We start from the raw sequence: 27,790 nt of genomic DNA on the forward strand, positions 1-27,790 counted from the left end.
CGGACATAGCTAAATCGACTCTGAAAATGATTGAGCATGCGCTCAAGGTTTACATGGATACACAGACGGACAGACAGTCAGACAGACGGACATAGCTAAATCGACTCAGAAAATTATTCTGAGCCAAAAATATTGGGTGGGTATTAAAATATAGAAAAAAAATTGGCGATTTTTGTTTTTTTCAAATACACTGCACAACCTAAACACCCCTACCTAAAACAGCTATAAAGGCAACAATGGCAGCAGAGTAACAAAGTGAACTCGCGGTCCTCTCGTATTTGTATATGTAAGAAAAGGTTTTATGATTTCGGTATACTAAACTGAACACTATATTTCAATGAATCGCGGCACTGAAACACACACACACACAGATATTGATACATAAAAGAAAAATATCAATGAACTTATACAAAATATATGAAAACGAGAGAAGAAAACACAATATAGTGGAGCATAAACAAAAATGAGTAAAAGGGGAGAAGAAAAAAAATCAAAAGAGTACAAGTAATAGAGAGATATTAAATTTAATATGTATCTCATAGAAACTTATGAAAAAAAATAACAAACAGCAAAATAAATCTCTACACACGCAATGAATGAAGTATAAAAAAAATTATTTAAATGGAGACATTTTCTTACTGAACAAAAAAGCAACACACACTTTAATATTTCTACTATTTTTAAAGTACATCATGAGAGTATGTAGTGTGTAAATTTTGGAAGAGAGTAACAAGTATTTATGATTTTTGTTGTATTGATAAGGGTTTTTTTGTTGGAGAAACAAAAAAAAAAATAATAAAGGAAAATTATTGTACATACCTGCTAAAGTAACGTTTACATTTGTTGTTTGTGAGCAGCTCAGCAGTCAGCACAATATTAGTAGCAGCAACAACACTTTTAATACTCTACACTCTTTTTTTTGTTTTGTTCTTTAAAGTAGCTAACAGGGATGGAAAGCTTGATAATATTAATCTTTTTTTGTTATCGGAATATCTAAACAATATAGTTTTGGAAAAAACAATTATTATAAGATATTATAACACTTATTATAACACAATTATAATATATTATAATGCATTATAACATAATTATAATGTATTATAATGCATTCTAACACAATTATAATATATTATAATGCATTATAACACAATTATAATGTAATATAATGCATTATAACACAATTATAATGTATTATAGTGCATTATAACACAATTATAATGTATTATAATGCATTATAACACAATATAATGCATCATAACACAATTATAATGTATTATAATGCATTATAACACAATTATAATGTATTATAAAGCTTTATATAATATATTATAATTCATTATAACACAATTATAATGTATTATAATGCATTATAACACAATTATAATGTTATATAATGCATTATAACACAATTATACCGTATTGTAATGCATTAGAACACAATTAAAATGTATTATAATGCAATTATAATGTATTATAACACATTTATAATGTAATATAATGCATTATAATACAAATATAATTTTACAAAAACTTTGCTACAGAAACTTTTATACAAACTGTTATAATTTTTTTGAAAAAAGTGTACATTTTTTAAAAAAACTGTTATACAAAGTGTTATATAGAAAACAGTTATAAAAAATTTTCTTTAGAAAAAACTGTGTTAAGCAATACATTTTCTCCAAAAAACTGTTATACAGAACATTTTGACTAGAAAAACTATTTTTCTGCAAAAAGCTGTTAAAGAGAAAAAATTCTTAGAAGAAAAAAAACTGTTATACAGATTTATCTGGACACTCGTTGTTACTTTCAAAAACACAATCCCTATATACCTAAACACATTTCCATCCCTGTTAGAGCAAAGTAAAAAAACACAACACACTCTCGCACACCAAAAAAATAACACAAACTTGAGTACACCAACAATAACAACAACATCCAACCATCCATCCACAGAATGTTTGACTGTTTAAAAATTATTGGATGAAAATCACTTTACTCGTGGCTGTAGTCGTTAATGGTTTGTTTTTTCCTCTGTTATTTTACACAAACGCTCTGGTAACGCTCTGGTGGTGTGCCTTGGAACTAAAAAAGAAAAAACAAATTACAAATTAAAAAAAAAAATATTTAATAATTTACATAAATTAAAATAAAAAAATTATTAAATGAAATTTATAATAAATAAAATAAATTTATCATATAATAAATTTAAATCTTTAAAGGAAATTTTATAAAATTATGTAAAATTAAAGTTTGAAAAAATTACATTGTTTTTTACAACAAAAAAAAGTAATAAGAAAAAATTCTCCAAAACAAAGTAACAAAAAAATTTTTTTTGTTTAGTCTTGCAGCTACAACAATAACAAAATACATACACAACAAAATAATAAAAGAAAAATAATAAAAAAAGAACCTGTAACAAAAATTTTGTTTCAATAAATAAAACTTCAACAAAAAATTGTGTAATAAACAAATGAAAATTGTTTAAAAAGTTTTAAACTACTAAAAATATTAGTAAAATATTTAAAAATTTATAAAAAAACAAAACCAAAAAGTGTAGGGTACACTTTTGTTAAAAAGAAAAAACAAAAAAGCCATGAGTAATGTCAAGTTGAGAACAACAACAAAAAACAACTAAAGTGTAGAAAATAAAAAGAAAGAATTGTACAAAATAAAAACAACAAAAAAATGCAAAATTTAACAAATTTTTGAGAAAATTAATGCAAAATAATAAATAAATATTTAATGAAATGCGCTAAATACAATTACAACAAAATACAAAACTTAAATAAAATTTATACAGAAAAAAAATAAAATAAAATGTTTGTTGTCGTCAGAGGCAAATCATTTGTTGTGCTCTCTCAGTAGATAATTTTTTTGTATTTTGTTTAGAAATTAGAAAATGACAAATGGTTGATGAATTTCGTAAGATAACAATAATGTGCTAAAATAAACTTGAATCTGAAAAAAAAACAACAAAAATATATAATAAAACTAATAGAACAACAAATTTACACTCAAAGAAAAAAAAAAGAATTGAGCAAAATTATCTTCCTATTGTCACAGTGGGCTTACATAAACAATACAGTTAAGTGAATAAAAGAAAAGAAGTAAACAAAACAAAAACATAAACAAAATGCCTGAAACGGAATATGAATTTATAAGCAAAGAATGGTTGCAATCGGAATTGCGTACCGTTTCCGGTTCCTCTTCGTTGCGCGATGCCAAAGATTTAATAATATTAGATTGTCGCAGCTCCAATGAATTTAGCGAGTGCCATATACGTTCTGCTGTTAATTTCTCCATACCCAGCATTATGCTGAGACGTTTGGCGGCGGGAAAAATTGATCTTTTATCCACCATCAAATCGCCCGATCTTAAGGAACGCATACAAAATGGCTATAAAGTCAGTTTGTTTGTATTGTATAATGAGGTGGGCGGTGGTGGCGGAGGTTTGGCTACAGCTAATAATGATACTTCCTCTGCTCCTTCCTTATTACTGTCTTCACAACAATCCTCCTCCCTGGATGTTTTGGGCTCTGCTTTGGGTAGTCCTGATTCCACCATTAATGTTTTACATAAACGTTTGAAACAAGATGGTTGTCGTGTTGTGGCTCTACAAGGTAAGTTTTTCTTTACTAAATTGGGTCACTTTTATAATCAGAAAATAATCTGTTTAAAAGTTTTTTTATTTTATTAAGGTTATTGACTTCTTATCTTAATTCCACCTATAGCCCTAAATGTTTATTTTTTAATACTTTTCTTTTTTAGTTTTTTTTCATGAATTTGTAAAGAATAAAATCGTTTTATAATAAATTGCTTTACAACAAAAAGTGGTATTATAAAAAAAAGTATAACAAGAGTATTAAAGAATTTTCATTTAACATTTATGGCTGGTGGTGTTTGTTTACTTTTAATATTTACACAATTTTTAACTTTTTTTTTATAATTCAAAAAGGCAACAACAACATTTTTTACTTTGTTGTTACAAATTACATTAAACGTTTAAATATTAACGAAACAGATTTGTGGTATTATTAAGTTAAACAAACAATTTTTATACGCAGTATTTTTTAATAGGGAAAGTAAAACAAAGATTCTTATTGGAAATTTGTTAAGAAGTCGGTCGAATCGAAGCAATTAAGTTTTCCTAAAAGCATTGAAAATATTACTGTTTACTTATCAAACCACTTGCAAGACATTTTACTATCCATAGGGAACCGTTAGCTAGTGAAATACTTAAATAGTAGCTGGTGGTCATTTAGTGACATGTACACTTTATACTTGATCTCTTTAATAAGTTTTCCTTAATCCTAACCATAGACTACAACCCAGAGTAGAACATACAGTATACTCGACCAGAGCATAATTCACCAGACGGATACTATAGTCGAGGGTATAGACTAGACTGTACTGCAGACTAGACTATTGACTAGAATATACACTAGACTACAGACTAGACTAACCTATACACTTAACTACAGATTGAACTATAGACCATAGAGTACAGACAAGATAATAAACTAGACTATAGACTGAACTATAAACTAGACTATATAAATAGACTATACTATAGCCTTGACTATAGACTAGAGCAGACTATAAGTTAGACTAGAAGAGACTACAAACCGTAGACTGGATACTCGACAAGAGCACAATTGCCTAGGGTACAGACTAGACCATAAACAGTATTACAGATTAGGCTATTGAATGGAATATACACTATAATGCAGACTAGACTATAGACTAAACTAAAGACTTAACTATAGATTGAACTATAGACTACAGGCTAGACTATAGATAGGACTTCATAATAGACTAGACTATAGACTAGACTACAGACTAGACTATAGACTAGACTAGACTAGACTATAGACTAGACTATAGACTAGGCTATAGACTAGACTATAGACTAGACTATAGACTAGGCTATAGACTAGACTATAGACTAGACTATAGACTAGACTATAGACTAGACTATAGACTAGACTATAGACTGACTATAGACTAGACTATAGACTGACTATAGACTAGGCTATAGACTAGACTATAGACTAGACTATAGACTAGACTATAGACTAGACTATAGACTAGACTATAGGCTAGACTATAGACTAGACTATAGGCTAGACTATAGACTAGACTATAGATTAAACTATAGACTAGACTATATACTAGACTATAGACTAGACTATATACTAGACTATATACTAGACTATAGACTAGACTATAGACTAGACTATAGACTAGACTATAGACTACACTATAGACTATACTATAGACTAGATTATAAACTAGACTATAGACTAGACTATAGACTAGACTATATACTATACTTTAGACTAGACTATAGACTAAACTATAGACTAGACTATATACTAGACTATAGACTAGACTATATACTAGACTATAGGCTAGACTATAGACTAGACTATAGGCTAGACTATAGACTAGACTATAGATTAAACTATAGACTAGACTATATACTAGACTATAGACTAGACTATATACTAGACTATAGACTAGACTATAGACTAGACTATAGACTAGACTATAGACTACACTATAGACTATACTATAGACTAGATTATAAACTAGACTATAGACTAGACTATAGACTAGACTATATACTATACTTTAGACTAGACTATAGACTAAACTATAGACTAGACTATATACTAGACTATAGACTAGATTTCAAAATGTTTAATTTATTTTATTCATTGTTCAATTTAAAATTGTGTAATAATAGCAATGGGAATGTCACATAGAACCAAGTCCAACAATTAACTAAACTTTCTTTCTTTGCCATACCAATTTAAATACTCTCTGTCCCCAAATACATTTTCCCTTTATAAACAATTATATATTTCAAAATATCTGGGCCTAACTGTTTAGTTAAAACTATTTGCGTATCTTATCTTTCTGCAATCATTAAAAAATACACAAATTGTTTATATTTATTTTTAATTTGCAAAATCGTAAAAACAAGAAACAGAACACAAAAATATCTAACTTTATCAATGGAAAAAAAATATTGTATAAAATACTCGTAAAAAATAAATTAATGGGCTTTAGAAAGTCAGTTTTTATTTTGTTACAGATAAAATATATGTACCTATATAACAATCTTCTTTTGTTCCCTATAATTTTGAAACTTACAGCTAAAAAGGTTTAACTTTTGGGGTACGGGAACGGCAAGAGAGAGAAAGGAATGTCCAAACACAAAAAGGGGAAGCGTGCTATAGAGATAGCGTAACCCTGTGTTCCATACAATTTTTTTTAGTAGCAAATGACTACAATTCACTGTCATTCATAACACAGTTAATTTTTCGTTTTTGTATCTGTTTTTTTTTTTGTTCTGTTTCACTTCGTAGATAAAGTTGTTGTAGTTAGTCGTCGTTTTGTGTTGTTGTGGTACTCGTATATCAATTCATTCATATTGAAATGTAATGATTAAGGCAAACAACAAAAAAATAATGAAAGAAAGAAATACTGACTCTGGAAAAAATGACACATTCTCGTATTCATTTCCCCCAACTTTGTTAAGGAAGAGGGGCAGGAGTTAGTTCTACATATGTCTGGGTGTAGAAATAAAACATCTATTGATATTTTAGTGCAAATATAGGTATGAACAGAGTACCTATATTAGTACATATAGAATAAATTCGTATATACATCAGGAAATGGAAATTGTATGTTATTTTTTCTGTGTGAAATTTAGGTCTAACAGAAAGACAGGTTGATAATAGTTCTATAGACAATTTGATTATAAGTACTTTCATAAATTAACCTTTGTATGAACTTATGATTAAAGGGAACCTAGAACAATATTGAACACTTTTGTTGTAATCTCTGAATTATTTATTGAGAGCAAAAACTAATTGCTGTTATATGGTTTAATGTTGAGCAGGTTTATAATCCCAGTTTCACTTGTATTTATTTTGAAAACTTGCACTTGAGTAATATTTTTTCACAAACATCAAACATTTTTCTTTAATAAAATCAACCCTTCCCCTTACTTCTAAAACAAAAAAAAAAAAAAAAATAATTTTATTTGCCTAAACAAATAAATTAATATGCAAACGAAATAAAAAAACCGAGCCGAGTAGTATTTAAATTAAAATCAACCAGATGCTATTAATTTACATGTCATTTCATTATATGAGCTATTTTTCATTTAATTTCTTATTTGTTTTAAACTACAGCAACAAAAACAACAATATACACTGTTTTTACGCATTTCACATTTTAAAATAATAATAACAACAACAAATTAAAGCATATTTGTATGCCAGACCAGGCCAGACTCGAGACCAGAAGAACATCATCCAATACATGCAGCAGGCAACCAGTTTATTTTCCATATTTTTTGTTGTGTTTTTTTTTTTATATGTTTATAATGTGTTCCTTTATTTATTATGTTTTTTTTTCTGTGCATTCTGGGACTACTTTAATTAATAAAATGCAACCACAATTTAAATAAAGATGATGATGAAGCTGATGAAGAGGATGATATTATTACTCATTCACATCTTTCATGCATTTTGCAATTCATTCGTACACACATATGATTGTCAGTCAGTCATTTAGTTTAGTGCATTTTACTTTGTGGTTCATACGTTTCTGTCCGCTCGTCCAATCTGCCCGTCTGCTGCTGTTCTGTTATTGGACCTGGTATGTGCATCCATATATTGAAATAAGTAATAATAACAGAGTGGCTGGCTAGCTGCTGTTGTAAATAGAATTTTATTACAATTATACGAGTAACTTCCGTTCTGTAAATTGTTATAATTTCTAATTTGTAAAGTTTAAATTGTTTGTGTCTGTGTAGATGTGCATGCACAAACATGCCTGCATGTTTGTAAATGCTGCTTCAAAAATTAAATTAATTTAAATACATACTCTTTATGGTGCGAGTTTGTTTTATGCATATTGGGTTATTGACGTTTTTTTCCCCGAGTAGAGTTTCCATAAATTGCCTCCATCTGTCTGTGTGTGTAGAATTTTTATGTTTTTCTGTGTTTTTATTAATAATTTTTTAATGATACAGAAATAAGTTTATTTTTAATGGTTTCAGCTGCAGTTGGGTGGAAAAATATAGTTGCTGAAGGGTTTAGTTTAAATCACAAGATGAGAATTCAGAATGTCTTTGCAGTATCCCAAAAGATCAAATATGAGGGATATGTCAGGGGGGTTTTAACATTTTGTATATTCCGAAAACCTTGAAGCTGCTATCGATCGGTCAGCAATTCCTTTGGTTTCAGATTGTGCTAAGTCGCAAGTCAAACTTAAAAGATATTTATCTTTCAGATTGGCTAAATCGATTAATTTTCCGGTAATCCTGGGCATCAAATTATTTAAAAGCCTCAAGTCAAACTTTAAAGACATTTTTCATTCAGTTTGGCTAGTTCCGGTTAAGGCTAAAATTTAGTTCAAACCGTTCAAGTTCATCACAAAGAACTCTGAGACAAATATTCAATATATTTTTCAAAAAAATCCGGACATGTTCCAACTTCCTATTCGAACACAAAACATGCGTTAATCATTTGGAAGAGAAATCATTTCATCTACAAGTTCCAACCAAACTGTAAACAGCATCTATACATCAAAAATTGTTGTGTTCATTAAGCTACTAAACAGCCTTGCCTTGCCGGCTTGCTTGTCTGCTTGCCTGCCTGCACCAGCAGCCATCCAATCACACAGGTCATACTGACTGCACAATCCAAATAAAAAAACCCTTTCGAATTCTCATTCTCATCTCCCTCATATTCATCAATTTCCTTTTCTACTTCTCACTTAAGTAGTATTTAGTGTCAATAACCGCTTAGTTTTTAGTTATAGTAGGTCTAAATAAAAAAATCAAGCAAACCAAAGCACAGCAAGCAAACAACCATCCAACCAACTAAACCAAACGACGGATGCCTGGTTAGTTATGATGATAAAGGTCCGTCCGGCCGGCGGTCCAGTAGTTTCAATGGCATTCGACAACAAACGTCATCATCAAGCATTGTCGATGGAAATCTTGCAGATCTCTCTTATAAGTATGAGTTGTAAAGTTTTTCAAGTGCGTTTAACATTTTCTGCTGCCTGCCTGCCTGCCTGCTCAATGTGATGAGCAGCAGTTTAATACGCCGGCACATGCGGATATTTATTGAATGCAGTTTTTTATTTTTCATTTTGGGAAGCTTTTCGCCTTGTTGCACTACTCGTAAAAAGTGTTTTTGTTTACGTGTGTGTGTGGATTTGTTGCTGTTGTTTTTGTTGTTACTGTTATTTTGTGTGTGCTTGATATATTTACGCATCAACAGGTCGTTGTTTGTTGTTTTATCAAACATATTCATACATTCTTTTACTGTAGAGACTGGGTTTTGCTTTACATTCTTTCTTTCTTTAAACAACTTGCACCACTAACCACCTCCACCAAACCATCCTCCTCAAACATGCAGCTAAACAACAACATACAAATACATACTACTTATGTATGCCAGAGTTGGGTAGTAGACATTCGAAGTTGATACTTGTTAGTAGCACTATTTATCATTGGTTTCAGTTAAATTGGTTCAGTATTTTAGTGTTAACTTTATTGAGAACATGAGATTGATTGTCTTTATAGGAATTTAAATGAATTTTTAGTACCAGTTAAATTCAAAACACAGCACCTCGAAACAATATGTCACTTACTTTATAATTTTGACACTAAACACTTCAAAATGGTTTTTTGAGCACTTTCAACATTATACACTTCCCGGCCATAATCTATGAATTATTTATTGAGAACATAAAGTAATTGACTTCATATATGATTAAATTATATAGTTTCCTGAATATTTATTGGCGTCTCTCGTTGATCCTGGTGGTGTTTTTATATGGGAATAACATTATTCTAATTCCGTAATCTTCTATTCGAATCCATCATTGATCGGCTAATAAGATAGTTGATTCTTGGATTGTAATTTCTCTGGAAGCTCTTGGAGGAAAAGATCTATGAATTATTTATTGAGAACAAGAATTATTTTCTTTAATATGGAAGTTCTGGAACCTTTGTTGATATCTATCCTTATTTCACTGTTCTGTGAAATATTTATTGAGATCAAGAAATAATAGTTTTTATCAGGATCGTTTTTGTGTAGGATCGTTGAAATTGAAAGTCCTATATTGATCCTGAAAAAAGAGTCACTTTGTACATCCCTGATGCCAATGTTTTGAAAACTCTGCAGTGTTGCTTTTTATATCTTCTTCTTCACGTCTTTTTCTTCTACTTCTCTTTTTCTTATTGTTGTTGTTATCACTTTTCTTTATGTCGTATGTTTCTGGGTTTTTTTTTTCTTGAATGTTGTTTTTTTTATTTCTCTCCTTCCCTTTTATAGTTATAAAGAATGTACGACAATGGCGTTGCTTAGGAATTTTCAGTTCATATCTTTTCATTAGCTTTATTTTTTTCACATTTTCAGAATTTAACTGATTTTTCTTAAGTTGTTGCTGCTGCTGGCCTCTTTCTCAATGCCTTTTAAGTTTATTGTTGTGTTCAACTATATTTTATAGTTTATATTGCTGTTGTTTTTGTTGTATTTTTCTTGCATTGGATTTAGTTCATGTCATCTTTTTTTGGTTAAAGCAACATGCTGTTGTTTTATATAAATTATATTTTGTATTTATTTTTTTATATTCACTTATAGGTAAGAGAAAGCCTAAACTAAAAGGAAAATTTAGTTTATTTTCTCTTTAACTTTTTTATGTTGTTTTTTTTTTAATTCTTTTTATATATTTACCAGCTTTAGAGTTAAAAATGTTTATAAACTTTTAAATTTGTTTAATCAGTCACATTATTATTACCACTGACGGCTAAATGTGGTTAACCTGAAAACAAACATAATAAACCACCGCCAAAACAACAAATTAAAAAAACCCACACTAAGTTTTTTTAGTACTATGTATACAGTACCCCAAAGGCAGTTACATTCAAAAAAGTATTTGCATCCTAAATCACAAAAATGAGACATCATGGTAACTGGTTATATGTAAATTTTTCCTAAAACGTTGTTCCTAAAACGTTTATAATTAGCACCAAATTTGATCCAGACCAACATAGTAGTACTATTACTAATGCTTTAAATCACTGAGTATAGAGTTGTTCTTTTACTTCAAATTTAAATTGTATTGCCTGAATAGAGCAGATTTCAGAAAAAAACGTTAAATAGTTGAAATAAATTAACAACTTTTTTGTTTTAAAACCTAATATGGCAACGCCAACACTATGATTTTTATTTTCTTTTGTAACTTGAAAAACAAAATAAACTCATTTAAACACAAAATTGAATTATTATTTGTAAAATAGAAAAAAATATATATATTTTAATAAATTGTTGGCACACCACACATTTGCAAAAAATAAATTTTGATATTTTTTTTTGTAATACAGAATAAATTATGGGGCAAATTGGCAACGAAGTGGGACCAGCATAGTTTTTTCCCAATTTCTAAAACTATTGGTTTTTATAACAATAAATTAATGAAATTTTAAGTCAAATCTTGATTAATGGGAAATATTGGCTGATGTAACCTTATGGTCTATGATCCCCCTTCTATATGTAACAGAATAAATTCTGGGGCAATGTTGTTGGACCAGCATATTTTTTCCAATTTCAAAAACTATTGGTTTTTAAAACAATAAGTTTATGAAATTTGTGTCAAATCTTGATTAATGGGAAATATTGACTGATGTTTCCTTATGGTCTGTGGTCCCCCTTCTATATGTATGGTCTATGGTCGAATTGGCAACGAAGTTTATAACAATAAGTTTATGAAATTTTAAGTCAAATCTTGTAGAATGTCACTTAAAGTTTTTATATTTGACTGTTGTCTCCCTATGGCCTATGGTCCCCTTTCTACCCTTCTTTAGTGTTTAAATATGAAATAGTTTTTAAAATACTTTCAAAATAATTTTAATAAATTGACGAATTTTTATGACAAATTTTGATTTATAGACTAATTAAGTCTGAAAATGTTGGCAGATGTATACCTATAGTGTATGGTCCCCCTTGTACTTGGCGAGGAATTTAAATAAGTCAATAAGTACACAATTCCAAAGTTCTTTTTCAAAAAAGAAAGGGATTACCAAATTTAGCATAAAGTTGGCTACTCTCACTCAGTTTTACAATTAAGTTTTTAACGTTAACATTTTAAAGAAAAATTTTTATATAAAACTTGCAATTAAAGTTAATAATATTAAATATTTAAAAACAAAATGCTTCAGTTCCATAGTGTCTATTCTTTTGTTCTATTTCAAAAAAACAAAAAAAAAAAGGAAATGCCAAATTAAGCACAAAGTTGGCTACACTCTCTCACATTACCAATTAACTTTCTGTTGGCAACATTTGAAATAAAACTACAAACTGTCTGTCTGTCTACCTAATTGTTTATAGGGTATTATAACTTTTAATTTAATTCTACTCAATAAAATTCTAGTTGAACCCAACCCACACACAAAAAAAACACAAATGAAATGAATGCTTGAAAAATACTGATTTTTTTTAACACTTTAAAAGTAAATAAATTAAATATATGAGCGTTAAACAAAAAAAAAACTACTAAAGGCAGGCATGCATCATCATGTTAACGCACATGAAACAACTTGGAATACTACAAACTATAGAAATTTGAAAAAAAATCAAAAATAAACAACAATAACAAAAAAAAAATTTAAAAAAAAAAAATTGCAACAATAAACGGTGTTGTTGGCGATTTCCGGTCGTTTTTGTTCAACGGTCAAATGAAAGAAGCATGAATACTATAACAGACCCCAATCTATGAACAATAATATACAAGAGACAACTGGACAGACGGACACACACAAAGGGACAGACAGACATAAACGCAACAACACTTTAAAGCTTAGTTAAAAAGCGGACGTATAGAATAAATTAAATGACTGTGAAGAATTACAATATGAACTTTTTTTATTTTGTAGCTTTATCATTTCTTGGCTTATTTTTTTTTTTGTAAAATAATATTATTATTATTACAATAGTGGGTGTCTTTTTATTATAACTCTGCATATAAACTTTAAACATAAATAAAAATAAGAATTTAAAGGAATTTCTACTTATAATTTACAGGGAACGTCTGTCTGTCCGTACGTTTGTGTGTATCTTATAAAATTACTAGAATTATGATATTTTTTTTTTTTTGTTTGTTTACTAAACAATTCTTATTATTGTTTATTATTAGTAATCTTGTCTTTTTCTAAGCTTCCTGTATAAAATAAAAGAAAACTAAATGGTGAAAAATAACAATTCCACGAATTTTACGCAGCCCTTTCAAATAAATAGTATAAAGTTTATTTTTATTTTGTTTGATTGTTGTTCTTCTTTTTTTAATAAATATAATTTGTATTGTATTTGTTATTTTAGAAATATTTTTGTTCAATATTCTTAGCACGTTGCTTGAATGGCAGCTACATTGTATACATGCTTGAGGTTTATTTCTTTTTTTATGCAAATTAGTCCGCCTTAAAGCGTTGATACCCTCCTCTCACAGAAAAAAAAATTGAAAATATTTTTAAACAAAACTTAATAAACCCACTTAAAAAATATTAAAAAAAATACTCATAATTAAAAATTAATAAACTTTTTAGCATAATTAGAAAAAACGTAAGAGAACTATTTGTAACAATAAAAAAACATTAAACATTATAGCTTTCAAAACCCTCTATAAATGTTAGAGCTTAAACAAATTTAAAGCAGTTACATGACCTATTACTGGTTGCTAACTAAATATTGGTTTTAAATTTCTGTATGGGCAATAAATTGGTTTACGTCCAGTATTCTGTTTAATATTTTATCATAAAACCGTTTAAATGTAAATTTTATTGATTCTTATTAATTTTTGAAAATTTCGAAATTAAGTTCGAATTTTCGAAATTCTAAAATTAATTAAGAAAAACTTAATTATTTTCATATTATCGTAATAAATTATAATTTATAGAAATTTTTAGTATTTTTATGAAATTTCGAAATTATGTTCGAATTTTCGAATATCAATAATTTTGCCAATAGTTATGAAATTTTTATATTTTTGTGATCACATTAATATTACAGCTGGGTTAAATTTGAATTTGAGAATTTTTTTAAATTTCAAATTCATGTTCGAATTTTCGAAAATCTAAAATTAGGCATAAAATGAAGGAAAATCTTAGATTTTTAAATATATTCAATGAAAATAGATTTATCAGTAATTTTTAAGAAATTTTTAGGATTTTTATGAAATTTCGAAATTTTGTTCGAATTTTCGAATATCAATATTATTGGCAAAATTTAGGAAATTTTTATAATTTAGTGATAGTTTAACATTAAAAATGATTGAAATTAAAAATTTAGATTTTTTAGACATTTTTAAAAATTTCGAATTTAAGTTCGAATTTTCGAAATTTGAAAATTATTAAGTTCGAAATTTCGAATATCTAAAATTAGGCTTAAAATTGAGGAAAATCTTAGATTTTTAAATAAAATCAATGAAAATAGATTTATCAGTGATTTTTAAAACATTTTTTGGATTATTATGAAATTTCGAAATTATGTTCGAATTTTTCGAATAGTAATATTGCCAAAAATTAGGAAATTTGTATAATTTAGTGATAGTTCAATATTGAAAATGATTTTAATTCAAAATTTCGATTTTTTTCGATATTTTTTAAAATTTTGAATTTAAGTTCGAATTTTCGAAATTTGTAAATTAGGCTCAAAATTAAGAAATAATTGTAATCTAGTTATATTTCTTTAATTAAAGTGAAATAATGTTAAATTTTAGACATTTTTTATGATTTTTATGAAATTTCGAAATTATGTTCGAATTTTCAAATAACCGTAATTTTTCCAAAAATTATGAAATTTTTAAAATTTAGTGATAGTTTTGTATTGAAACTGATTTAAATTGGAAATTTTTTAAAGATTTCGAATTTAAGTTCGAATTTTCGAAATTCGAAAATTAGGCTTAAAATTAATAAAAACTCATAATAATGTAGTTTTTTTGTAATAAAAAGTTGAATTCGAAAATATTTTATAAATTTTTACAAGTTTGAAATTAAATTCGAAATTTCGAAAATTTTAAATTAGTCGTAAAATTAAGAAAAATTTAAGTTTTCAATAACATTAATAAATAAATAAAAATTTTCGATATTAAGTTCGATTTTTCGAAAATCTAAACTTAGACTCAAAATATTGAAAAACTTCGAAAATCTAAACTAGTTTTCCTGGGCTGGTTCCTCTTTTTTGGATTTTGTGAAATTTTATGGATTTTAAGACTAATAGCACGTGTGGAATGGTCTTCCCCTCCATATGTAAATTTAATGTTATTATACATTAAACAAAGTTCATTTTAATTAATACATTTTTTACGAGCTATTTTTTCCATCTTGATTTTTTTTTGTTTCGTTGCTCAACATAAATAAATATAAAAAAAATTTGTTTATTTTCTTTTTTTTTAAGCAGGAAGAACTGAAACAGCAGCAATGTGGTAGCGCGCAAAACAAATTTTAATGAAAATCCAAAAAAAGAACAGAAGAAAAACAAATAAATCCCTTTTGTTTACATTTCATAATTTAAACAAACATTATTTTAAACTTCCCCTCGCTAATAAATTCAGAATTTCGTGATCTGTTGCAATATTGCCTCATTCATACACACAGAGATTTTCTTAGGATTTCTGGCTGACAGACAGACAATAATGTTAAACCTTCAGAATGTTAAAAGAAAATTTCTGTTAAATAACTTCTAACCTCAATTTTTTCATATATTAGGTTTTAAAGCAATTTCTCTGCTCACACACCATTACCAGGATTCTCTAAGTGTTGTTGCTTGATTGCTTTTTTTTTTTTTTGTTAGAACATTTGCGCAACACAACAAAAATGTCAATTACTCAACCATCAATCAAAATGTAAAATGGAGATGTGTATTTGATTAATTAATATTTACATAAGAAAAAACATTTCCCAGAAATGTGTAGACAACTAGAGGGTAACAAAATTTTTGAGAAAAATCTTTAAATAGTAAAAAAGTTTTATATTAAAACGTGAAAAAACAATTAAGAGAAAGAAGGAATGTTAAAAAGTTGCAATTTACTCCACTAAGAAATATGGAGTCTTGGTAAATTTACATCAAAATATTTGTTATATAGAGTTTTTGTATGCATTAGGGAACTTCCCACAAAGCAACTAACTCCCTGCTATTACAAAACAAGTGCATCTACTAATTCATTAGAACAAAAAAAAATGAGTCATAATTTTTTTACTGCTTCATCTTAATACTTTTTTTTGTTGGTTTGGTTTGCAACACACCACGATTTGTATGAAAGAAAAACTATAAATAGTCGTGTGTGTGGTGGTGTTGCATACAATGTTTTTCTTCTGCCGTTATATTTTAAAACGTATGAGCAATGTTTATATAAAATTTTTGTTGTTTTCACTTCAAATATATACACAATTACTAATAACGTTTATACGTATACGTTTCTATTCAATGAAAATATAAAACGATGAATGTACCCAAATACAATACAAGTACAAAAGTATGAAAACGGAATCAAAAAATCTTCAATGAAATTAATGAAATTTTCAACAAATACAAAATTCATATATACACAACAATATTATGTATATGTTTTTAGCAAAACAAAAAATAAACTAAACAAACAATGTGTTTTGTTCATAGACACACACACACACAAAATGTTAACAAACTTTTATACAATTCAAACAATTTACAAAACGGAGCAGAGGGTTTACCACAAAAAGACCCACCACCAATAAAGTCCTCATAACTCATTTGCAAAAATGATTCATTGACTAGCAATAACAAAGTGTTGTTATAAATTCTCAATGAATTCTGTTTTATGTGTAATGTAATTGTAATGTCACGCATTCCTTGCATATTAACAGCAATAATATAGAAACAAGTAAGAAATTATAGTCGGGCGTGGCCGACCATATGATGCCCTACACCAGTTATGAATATTAAATGTGATTTATTTTTCATAATAAAGCATTTATCTTCAATATTCCCTTGTTCCGATACATTTAAGCAATTTATGGATGAAAAACTAATTTTCTGAAAGAGGCTTTATATGGGGGCTAGGGGCAAATATGGACCAAGCCCGAAAAAATTTTGTGAATATATTTATATTGACATAATATTTTATTGTGCTGAATTTCATCGCGATATTTGTGTTTATAAGCTAATTTGGGACATTCAAGTAATTTTCTGAAGGGGACTTTGTATGGGAGCTAGGGTCAAATGTGGCCCGATCTTTATGAAATTTGGCAGTGTCATCAAGACTTCTATAAAACTTAGTTGTGCCGTATTTTATCGATATATCTGTATATTTAACATAATTATGAGCTCAGAAGCCCTCTTCGGGGGGTTCTGTTGTATGGGGGCTAGGTGAAATAATGGACCGATTTTAACCATTTTCAATAGGCTTCGTCCTTAGGTCAAATAAAACGTGCGTGCCAAATTTCATCCCATTATCTTGAAAATTGCGACCTGTACCTTGCGCACAAGGTTTACATGGACAGCCAGCCAGCCAGCCAGACGGACGGACGGACATAGCTTAATCGACTCAGAAAACGATTCTAAGCCGATTGGTATACTTTAAGGTGGGTCTAGGACGAATATTTTTGTATGTTACAAACATCAGCACAAATCCAATATACCCTCCCCACTAAAGTGGTGTAGGGTATAAAAAAACTCTAAAGTTTGTGGTGCAATTCAAAATTGAAAAATACCACAATAATGTGTTATATACTTAGTAATTGATAAAATTCCTTAAGAAGTCATTCACATTTCCTAGATTTAAGATAATTTGTAAACTATAGTCCACACTATATTTTATATTATAGTTCAGGCTATATTTTAGACTATGTGACTAGACTATAGTCCAGACTGTAGACAATGCCTTAGTCCATACTATACGATATAGACTATAGTCCAGACTAGTTCAATTCTAGTTCATTTCAAGTTCAGTTCTAGTTCAATTCTAGTTCAGTTCTAGTTCAGTACTAGTTCAGTTCTAGTTCAGTTCTAGTTCAGTTCTAGTTCAGTTCTAGTTCAGTTCTAGTTCAGTTCTAGTTCAGTTCTAGTTCAGTTCTAGTTCAGTTCTAGTTCAGTTCTAGTTCAGTTCTAGTTCAGTTCTAGTTCAGTTCTAGTTCAGTTCTAGTTCAGTTCTAGTTCAGTTCTAGTTCAGTTCTAGTTCAGTTCTAGTTCAGTTCTAGTTCAGTTCTAGTTCAGTTCTAGTTCAGTTCTAGTTCAGTTCTAGTTCAGTTCTAGTTCAGTTCTAGTTCAGTTCTAGTTCAGTTCTAGTTCAGTTCTAGTTCAATTCTAGTTCAGTTCTAGTTCAGTTCTAGTTCAGTTCTAGTTCAGTTCTGTTCTAGTTCAGTTCTAGTTCAGTTCTAGTTCAGTTCTAGTTCAGTTCTAGTTCAGTTCTAGTTCAGTTCTAGTTCAGTTCTAGTTCAGTTCTAGTTCAGTTCTAGTTCAGTTCTAGTTCAGTTCTAGTTCAGTTCTAGTTCTGTTCTAGTTCAGTTCTAGTTCAGTTCTAGTTCAGTTCTAGTTCAGTTCTAGTTCAGTTCTAGTTCAGTTCTAGTTCAGTTCTAGTTCAATTCTAGTTCAATTCTAGTTCAGCTCATGTTAGACTAGACTATAGTCCAGACTATGGTCAGACTATAGACTAGACTGAAGTTCAAACTATAGACTGGAATAGAATCCAGACAATAGACTATAGTTCGGATTATAGACTAGACTATAGTAAAGACTGTAGTGCAGACAATAGACTAGACCCTAGTCCAGACTATAAACCGGAGTATAGATTAGACTATAGTCCAGACTATATATTAGACTTTAGTCTAGTCCATAGTCTTTAGTCTAGACTATAGTCCAGACTATAGGTTAGTTGAATCTCTATAGACAATCGTATAATCCAGACCATAGAAGAGTGTAATCAAATCGATGGGCTAGATTATAGTCCAAACTATACTATAGTATGTACTTATAATCCACATTATAGATGAAACAGTAGACTAAGGTCCTGACTGCAGTCCTAGACTAAATTATAATCCAAACTGTAGGAATTATAGAAAAAATTATGCAAATTTTTAAAAACTCAATTCAAAACCTGTCTTCAAAATCTGCATTCATATATCATTTACAATTTTTTTTTACGTTTATTTCAAACTGGTCTGTACTTTTATTCATTGATGAGAAAAAATACTGAAATTTAAATATATTTAACTTATGACGTTATTAAGTCATTAAGTTTGTTATTTGATTGACTTCAAAAGAATTTTAAAAATAAACCAAACAATATGAGAAAGCTGGTAGTTTTTTTTTCAGCAACACTTTTTCCAAATAACTTTTTCGACAACAGCCAAAATCCGGTTTAAGAGAAAACAATAAATGAGCGAGCAAAATAAAAAAATACAGTTTACATATTTTTTTTTTTTTTTGTATAAAAACTTTTGTTTCAAAATTTATGAAGGTCGTTTTGTGAACTCATCAATGAATTGAAACAATATAAAAAAAATAACAATAATAATTTGTTCAAACAATCATTGTTATTGGCGTCAGCAGCAGCCGCATCTTGACCAAAAAAAATGTGCAAATTAAAACTAAAAACACTGATTTAAATATGAAAAAGAAAAAACTTTTTTTAAAAATTATAATAAATGAATAAATATTTAAAAAACGCCCGCACGTTGTTAACAAAAACCCAGTTTGAAAGACATGTGATTTTTTACAATGTTTTTATTTTTTTCTATTTTGTGTTATTTAGTTTTTAATTAAAAAACACAAACCACATAACGTCATCAATGTGTTATGCGGGGTTTGGTAATTAATTATGAATATTTTTTTTCTAAGAATTTTGAAAAAATTAAAATAAAATAATGTAATGTAATGTCTTTAAATAGAACAACTGTAATTGCAAATTTTAGAGATTTAAAGTTTGTGAAAGTAATGAAAAATTTTTTGTTGACGCAACTAAATTTTTTTTTTTTTTGAAGCAATTGAAAAATTCAGTAATTAAAGCAAAATTGTTTGATGGAAAGCGAATTTATGTTATCGCAACTAAATTTAGTTTTAATAAAAACTCTAAAAGCAAAATTTGTTTATACCAACTAAATTTTGGCAGCCATAACTAAAAATATTCAGAAATCAAATCTGAATCGTTTGATTGTTGTCTTTTGCCTATCGTAGAGCTTAATTCTGTTTAAATCGACTGTCTAAACCCTTGCTGGTTTAAACTAAATTTTATTAAACGGAGTTATCAATTTAAACATAGTTTAAACTTAAAACTTTTAACTGTTTACAATTAAACAAATTTACTAGTTTAAACTTTATTTCAACCAGCAACATAGATGAGTTAAACTTTTGTTAAATAAAAACTAATTAAGCTAGTTTAACTAAATACTCATAAACTAATTTAACTAATACTATGACAAGTGACAAGCTCTAGAACTGTCAAAAGCCAAAAATATGTATAAAATTACAACTCCCCTACTCATGTTATAAATTTTTTATTGTTCAACAAGTTAAACTAATTATAGTTTTGTTGGTTTTCCTCTCTCTCCCAGTAACTGTGAAATAATAAAATTATTATTTTTTTCCATTTCTTAAACAAAATACAACTACTATTAACAACAACACGGACCAGAAAAATTTATTCATATACGTAAACCAATTTTTATGAATGAATTTTAAAAAGGCGGTTAAAAGCAACTCATGCAATTCCATAATATTTCGTGATTTTTTTCCTTTTCTTATGATATTTTTTTTATATTCATTGTATTTTTTCTTCATGGCTTGGTTTTCTTACTGGTTGACTGTTTTCTGAGTTCATTATTTCCGCCTTTTCCGCCATCATCACCACCATGAGAGGTGGTGTAGTAAGGAAAAATTTGTATGAAAACAAGAAAAATAACTCAAGTATAACGAAAAATTTCATTCAACAATTTTGTTTGTCTTCTTCGTTTGTTATTTTTCTAAAATAATTAACTTATACAACAATTTCTTATTTTTTATATATTTTTATTAATATCATTATTATTAGTTTATTGTTGTTTAAGTTTGGTGTTTGAGATTGTTGCAAAGATTAGGGGGAATGTATGGTTATGGCAGTTATAGTCATTCATGGAAAATGGGTTTTGTTCTTCTTCTTTTTTAGGTTGTACACACATTAATTTAACTAATTTATTATGAAACGTTGTACATTAATATGTGTTTTTGTTGTTAAGTGTTATTAACTAATTATTATGTATGATTTTAATACTTTTACGGGTGTTTAGAAAAACAATTTCATTCATAAACTAATGTTTGCAATTAGAATTATTACACTGAAGAGAATTCTAATAGGGCAACTTCAACAATTTAAATTTTTAATAATAAGGTTTTGCTAGACTAGTTACTACACTAGTTCCAAAGAGCAATAAACAGAGAAAAGTTTTTTATATATAGTTTAGTTCTAGTTCAGTTCAGTTCAGTTCAAGTTCTGTTCTAGTTCAGTTCTGATTCAGTTCTGGTTCGGTTCTAGTTCAGTTCTAGTTCAGTTCTAGTTCAGTTCTAGTTCAGTTCTAGTTCAGTTCTAGTTCAGTTCTAGTTCAGTTCTAGTTCAGTTCTAGTTCAGTTCTAGTTCAGTTCTAGTTCAGTTCTAGTTCAGTTCTAGTTCAGTTCTAGTTCAGTTCTAGTTCAGTTCTAGTTCAGTTCTAGTTCAGTTCTAGTTCAGTTCTAGTTCAGTTCTAGTTCAGTTCTAGTTCAGTTCTAGTTCAGTTCTAGTTCAGTTCTAGTTCAGTTCTAGTTCAGTTCTAGTTCTGTTCTAGTTTAGTTCTCGTTCAGTTCTAGTTCAGTTCTAGTTCAGTTCTAGTTCAGTTCTAGTTCAGTTCTAGTTCAGTTCTAGTTCAGTTCTAGTTCAGTTCTAGTTCAGTTCTAGTTCAGTTCTAGTTCAGTTCTAGTTCAGTTCTAGTTCAGTTCTAGTTCAGTTCTAGTTCAGTTCTAGTTCAGTTCTAGTTCAGTTCTAGTTCAGTTCTAGTTCAGTTCTGGTTCAGTTATAGTTCAGTTATAGTTCAGTTCTAGTTCGGTTCTAGTTCAGTTCTAGTTCAGTTCTACTTTAGTTCTAGTTCAGTTCTAGTTCAGTTCTAGTTCAGTTCTAGTTAAGTTCTAGTTCAGTTCTGGTTCAGTTCTAGTTCAGTTCTAGTTCAGTTCTAGTTCAGTTCTAGTTCAGTTCTAGTTCAGTTCTAGTTCAGTTCTAGTTCAGTTCTAGTTCAGTTCTAGTTCAGTTCTAGTTCAGTTCTGGTTCAGTTCTAGTTCAGTTCTAGTTCAGTTCTAGTTCAGTTCTGGTTCAGTTCTAGTTCAGTTCTAGTTCGGTTCTAGTTCAGTTCTAGTTCAGTTCTACTTTAGTTCTAGTTCAGTTCTAGTTCAGTTCTAGTTCAGTTCTGGTTCAGTTCTAGTTCAGTTCTAGTTCAGTTCTAGTTCAGTTCTAGTTCAGTTCTACTTCAGTTCTAGTTCAGTTCTAGTTCAGTTCTAGTTCAGTTCTAGTTCAGTTCTAGTTCAGTTCTAGTTCAGTTCTAGTTCAGTTCTAGTTCAGTTCTAGTTCAGTTCTAGTTCAGTTCTAGTTCAGTTCTAGTTCAGTTCTAGTTCAGTTCTAGTTCAGTTCTAGTTCAGTTCTAGTTCAGTTCTAGTTCAGTTCTAGTTCAGTTCTAGTTCAGTTCTAGTTCAGTTCTAGTTCAGTTCTAGTTCAGTTCTAGTTCAGTTCTAGTTCAGTTCTAGTTCAGTTCTAGTTCAGTTCTAGTTCAGTTCTAGTTCAGTTCTAGTTCAGTTCTAGTTCAGTTCTAGTTCAGTTCTAGTTCAGTTCTAGTTCAGTTCTAGTTCAGTTCTAGTTCAGTTCTAGTTGAGTTCTAGTTCAGTTCTAGTTGAGTTCTAGTTCAGTTCTAGTTCAGTTCTAGTTCAGTTCTAGTTCAGTTCTAGTTCAGTTCTAATTCAGTTTTATTTCAGTTCTAAAGAATATGAGAGGCATGAAAATCCAAGATTCTCGTCTTAAAGCGACCTTACAGTTTCATTTGATCCATACAATATATAATAGAATTCAAAATTCAAGAATATCGTAGGACAACAAGTTTATAAAAATATAATCGAATTATACAAATCAATCTAGTTAATTTATTACAACATCTATAATAATTCATATTGATGAGAAAACCACTACAACACTATCAATTTTTAAATGAATTTTTTTTTTTTTTTTTTTGATATTTAATCACTGACTGACTAAATACAATCCAATACCGCCAAGTAGGTATTTTAAACATGAATAATTTAATCGAATGTCGTTGTCGTATGATTATTTTATTCAGATTTTTTTTCATGTTTTTGTTTTTCTCCTCCATTAAACTGATCACATTGTGGAACTGGTTTTGTATATCTGAATGTTGGTTTGTAGTATCATTTGGAATTTCTATAATATCTTATAAATATTTTAAATAAATGCGGCTCTGCCGGGGGCCAGTGGTACTGCTGCTAACTGCAGCAGTCGTGAAAATTCAAATCATTCATGTAAAAAAGCTCATGAATGAATGAAGAACAAGAAAAAAAAAGTGAACAAAAACGTAATGTGTTATATAAACAAAAATAACAACAATATCAAAAAGAAACAGCATACCAGGAGCGACACCGGGAAGTAGTCAGTTAGAGTAAATTAGGAAAGGAAAGACAAGAGTAAGAGTAGGAAATATATCATTCCTACGCTTTGTTAGTTAAACACAAAAACCCAGTATTTATTTGAATTTAAAAATACTTATAGCTGTTTTGAAAATAAACAAACAAAAAAATTACTCTTCTTAGTAACTTGACTGAGTGACTGACTTAATGAATGACTGGCTGACTTGTATGACTGCATGTTTGTTAGAGAGGTTTAAATATGTGTTACACTATACAATATGGAATCTTCAACCTAAACAGTGCAGTGCCTCAGCAGCAGCAACAGCATCATATTTCACATTGTAATACATACATACAAACAAAATGCATTATCTAAATATGTTTGTTGTTTGAATTTATTACAAATCGCAACGAAAGCGGTAGTCAGTTGTCGGTCGGTCGGTTTTTTTTGTTTTAGATTTATTTGAATGAATATGATATGATGTCAGCAACAGTAGCACCACCACCATCACCAATTCCAACAACAATGACATATGATTTACAATTGAAAAGCCAACAACAATAGCTTCAACTACACACCAACAACAGCAACATTCACATCCGCTAAATATGAAACTTTTACAGTAAACAAATTTGGACAACAACAACAAAATATAGAAAAGCAAAAACTACAAATAGTAGTATATTGTATATATGGACTTTGTCACCTTTTAGAAATTGAATAGAAATTGAAATTTATAGCACAGAGGGAATAGCTCTGATGTATAGTATTCTATTAGGTTAGGGTTAACAGTTATTTCGAAATATAATTGTGATATTTTGCATATTTGGACAATCACGAAATTCGCTAAAGGTGGTTTATTTTGATTATCATTACATCGACATTTTAATACATTTTCCAGGCAATATTAATCCGCAATGTTTTCCCTTTAATTAGACTTCCAATCCTCTTGAGAACTAAAGCTAGAATTTCTGATCAATGTTGCAAATTTTAATCCATGTTTGAGGAACTTGTTTGCATTCCGATCATGTTATTTCCATTAACTTCTGTTTAAATTTTGATGAACATCTAAGAGATCTGGATCCCGATTTCGATCTGTATAAATGCAGTATCAGATCATAGTTTTTGAAAAATTGTATTTAAGGGAATATTATCCCAATTTTCTAGTCTTGTTATCTAAATAATCCATTCTAATTTACTTTATGATCATCCTAGTGATCTTTAGTCCACAACGAAATTAGTCATAAGATCAATTATAATATACATATATAAAGGAAATAAAGCCTCTATAACAGGTCAAAGCAAGATGAATTCACTAATCATGGATGCAGGACTTAAATGGGATCAATTTGTAGAAAAGGCTATAGTACTGACAAGGAATTTAACTCAGCAATATTTCGCCTACTTCAACTAACTCCTCGACTCCTTAATTGCTACTAGTTTAGACTGTTCCAAAAGTATATGAAGAAGTCAATAACCTCTCTTAGATTTCAATTCATAGAAAAACTTTAGTTAATAATATCCTTTTCTTTCTTTTAATTTTCAGATGGTTTCTGCAGTTTTCGTCAAACATTTCCCGAATGGTGTGAAGATGGTAGTTTACAAAATAAAGAAATGGAATCTAGTCGTAGTACACAGGCAGATCAATTAATGGGTTTAAGGTGAGTTTAATAGAAACAAATTCTAATAAAAAATCCATTCAATCAACATGCCTTTCAATTCTCTCACAGATCTCTGCGGATTTCAACACCACATTCCGATTCAGCTTGCAGCAGTTCAGCTGAGTCATCAGATTGTGAAGGTACTTCACATCACAATTGCAATGAGGCCCCCGTAGAAATAATACCTGGCCTATTTTTAGGCAATGCCATGCACAGTTGTGATGCAAGGGCATTACAAAAATACAATATAAAGGTGAGTTTTTTGTTACTGTTAAAATCCTTAAAAAAAGTTATTTATTAAAATTGAAAATTTCTTTTCTTTTTCCAGTATGTTTTAAATGTAACTAAAGATCTTCCAAATGTCTTCGAAGCTTCGGGCGGTATACAATATTTACAAATACCCATTACCGATCATTATTCACAAGATCTGGCCATGCATTTTCCAGCTGCCATACAGTTTATAGGTTAGTATTGGCATTTTATCACTTAGATTATGTAATTAATTTATGTTTTTTTTTTTGTTATAGAGGAAGCTCGTTCTAAAAATTCGGCCGTGCTGGTTCACTGCCTAGCTGGTGTCTCTCGTTCTGTAACAGTGACGTTGGCCTACTTAATGCATACCCGAGCTTTAAATCTCAATGATGCATTTACTCTAGTGCGCGATCGCAAACCGGATGTATCGCCCAATTTTCATTTTATGCAACAATTACATTCATTCGAACGCCAATTGCGTTTGAATACCAATGAGGCAATGGATCAAAGTGGCAGTGGTGGCGGTGGCGGGGGAGGAGGTGTTGTTGGTGTCTCTGTAACAAATACCGATATATCCATGGGTCCCTGTGCATCATCAAAATTCTCTTGCAATTGCATAAACACCGATTGTAAATGCATACAATCCGGTGGTTATATAGCACAATTGGCCAAAGCCGCTACTGGTATTTCACCAGATTCCGGTATTGAATTCGATCGATGGACTCCGTCATCGGATACAGGACTTAAATGAGATCAACTTGTAGGAAAGAGTTTTGTACTGCCACCGAATTTAAATGAGCCACCGCAAACCTTAAATGCCGACAATATGTCGCCTGCCTCAACAAACTCTTCGTCTACCTCAACTACTACCACAGTCGAGGCTGTTTCAGTAGTTGAAGTCAATAAGAAATTGCAAGAAGAGTGATGTTAGAGTAATGCCATCCGGTGGAATTAAATATCCTTTAGAACACAAACACAAAACGATTAAATAAATGGACGTACAAAACCTTTTCCTACTTGTTGTTACATTATCATTATTATCATCATCGTCGTCGTCGTCGTTGTCATCATTGTCATCTTGTTTTTAATACAACTAATTTTTGTCCTTTTTTTTTTAAATGAAAAGGCACAAATTTTAAGTCTCCCTCCTTCCTGCTAAAACTCCTATTTTTTTAACAATAAAAAAATTGTTTTGAATTAATTGTATATTGTACTTTGCTTAGTGTCTCACCCCCCTCTCCTTAAACATTTATATATATGGTGAGGGGTGTTAGAAAACACTAAATCAATATTGAAAACAAATTGTATTTTAGTTTTTAAGTTCCAACATTTATTCAAACACAATTAAGATAAAATCTTAAATAGAATTTTTATGTGTGTTGAATTGTTATAAAAAAAATTAAATTAGTTTTAAGTCAAAAAACAGAGTTCTAACATTTAAAATATTAAAACAAACAAATATTGCTAAAAAAAAAAAAAAATAAAATATTTGAAAACATGTAAAAGAAAGTAAGAAATATAAAATCCATTAATTAATTAATTAATTAATTTATGTATGTACAACGTACATACCAAAACACAAAAACCTTATTTAAGTCATTTATTATTATTATTATATAAAACTAATTGAATATATTATTAAAAAAAATTATTAAACAAAAAAAAAAATTGAGTAATTTATGCTTAAAAAAAAATATCAACAAAACATTGTAATAGTCCATACAAGAAAAAAAAAACAAATATATATTTATAAAACCACTTACAGAATTATAAAAGAATACGTTTTTTATAAAATAATAATAAATCCTAAAAACAAAATACAAAGAATTTATTAAGAAAAATAAACAAACAAAAAACATATTTTCAAAGAAATAAAAATTACGATTTTTTTATCCCTCTTCCAAAAAGTAAACCAGGAACAAAAGTTTTAAGAACAAATTTTAAGTGAACTATTCTTGAACTAGGAAGATTAACAGATTTTTAGTTAGATTTTTAAGGAAACTTTGTTTTTTTTTTTTATAAAGAAAATCTAACTTTTTATGATATAAATTTGTTTAGGAATAGAAATTTACAAAAATAGTTTTTTTTAATAAAGAGGTTGCAAACTTAAATAGTGATCGTTTAAATAAAGAAGTATTTTTTAATTATTAAAAACGTTTATTGATTAATGAGGGATTGTAATGAAA

The 27,790-nt window shown here is 28.9% G+C and overlaps 1 protein-coding gene across 1 annotated transcript; it reads left to right on the top strand.

The window, feature by feature from the left end:
* Positions 1 to 2,678: 2,678 nt before the first annotated feature.
* LOC119606415 (dual specificity protein phosphatase Mpk3) lies at positions 2,679 to 27,320 on the top strand. The gene is made up of 5 exons (XM_037959931.1): positions 2,679 to 3,620; positions 25,238 to 25,352; positions 25,422 to 25,605; positions 25,681 to 25,816; positions 25,880 to 27,320. The coding sequence occupies exons 1-5, from the start codon at positions 3,134 to 3,136 to the stop codon at positions 26,353 to 26,355; spliced, it is 1,398 nt and encodes a 465-aa protein (XP_037815859.1). The 5' UTR covers positions 2,679 to 3,133; the 3' UTR covers positions 26,356 to 27,320.
* The last annotated feature ends 470 nt before the right edge of the window (positions 27,321 to 27,790 follow it).

This window comes from Lucilia sericata, unplaced genomic scaffold (genome assembly GCF_015586225.1).
Source record: "Lucilia sericata isolate MDLA Ls3-8-SP2 unplaced genomic scaffold, ASM1558622v1 Contig000017F_arrow, whole genome shotgun sequence".
In the NCBI taxonomy this organism is placed as follows: Eukaryota; Metazoa; Arthropoda; class Insecta; order Diptera; family Calliphoridae; genus Lucilia; species Lucilia sericata.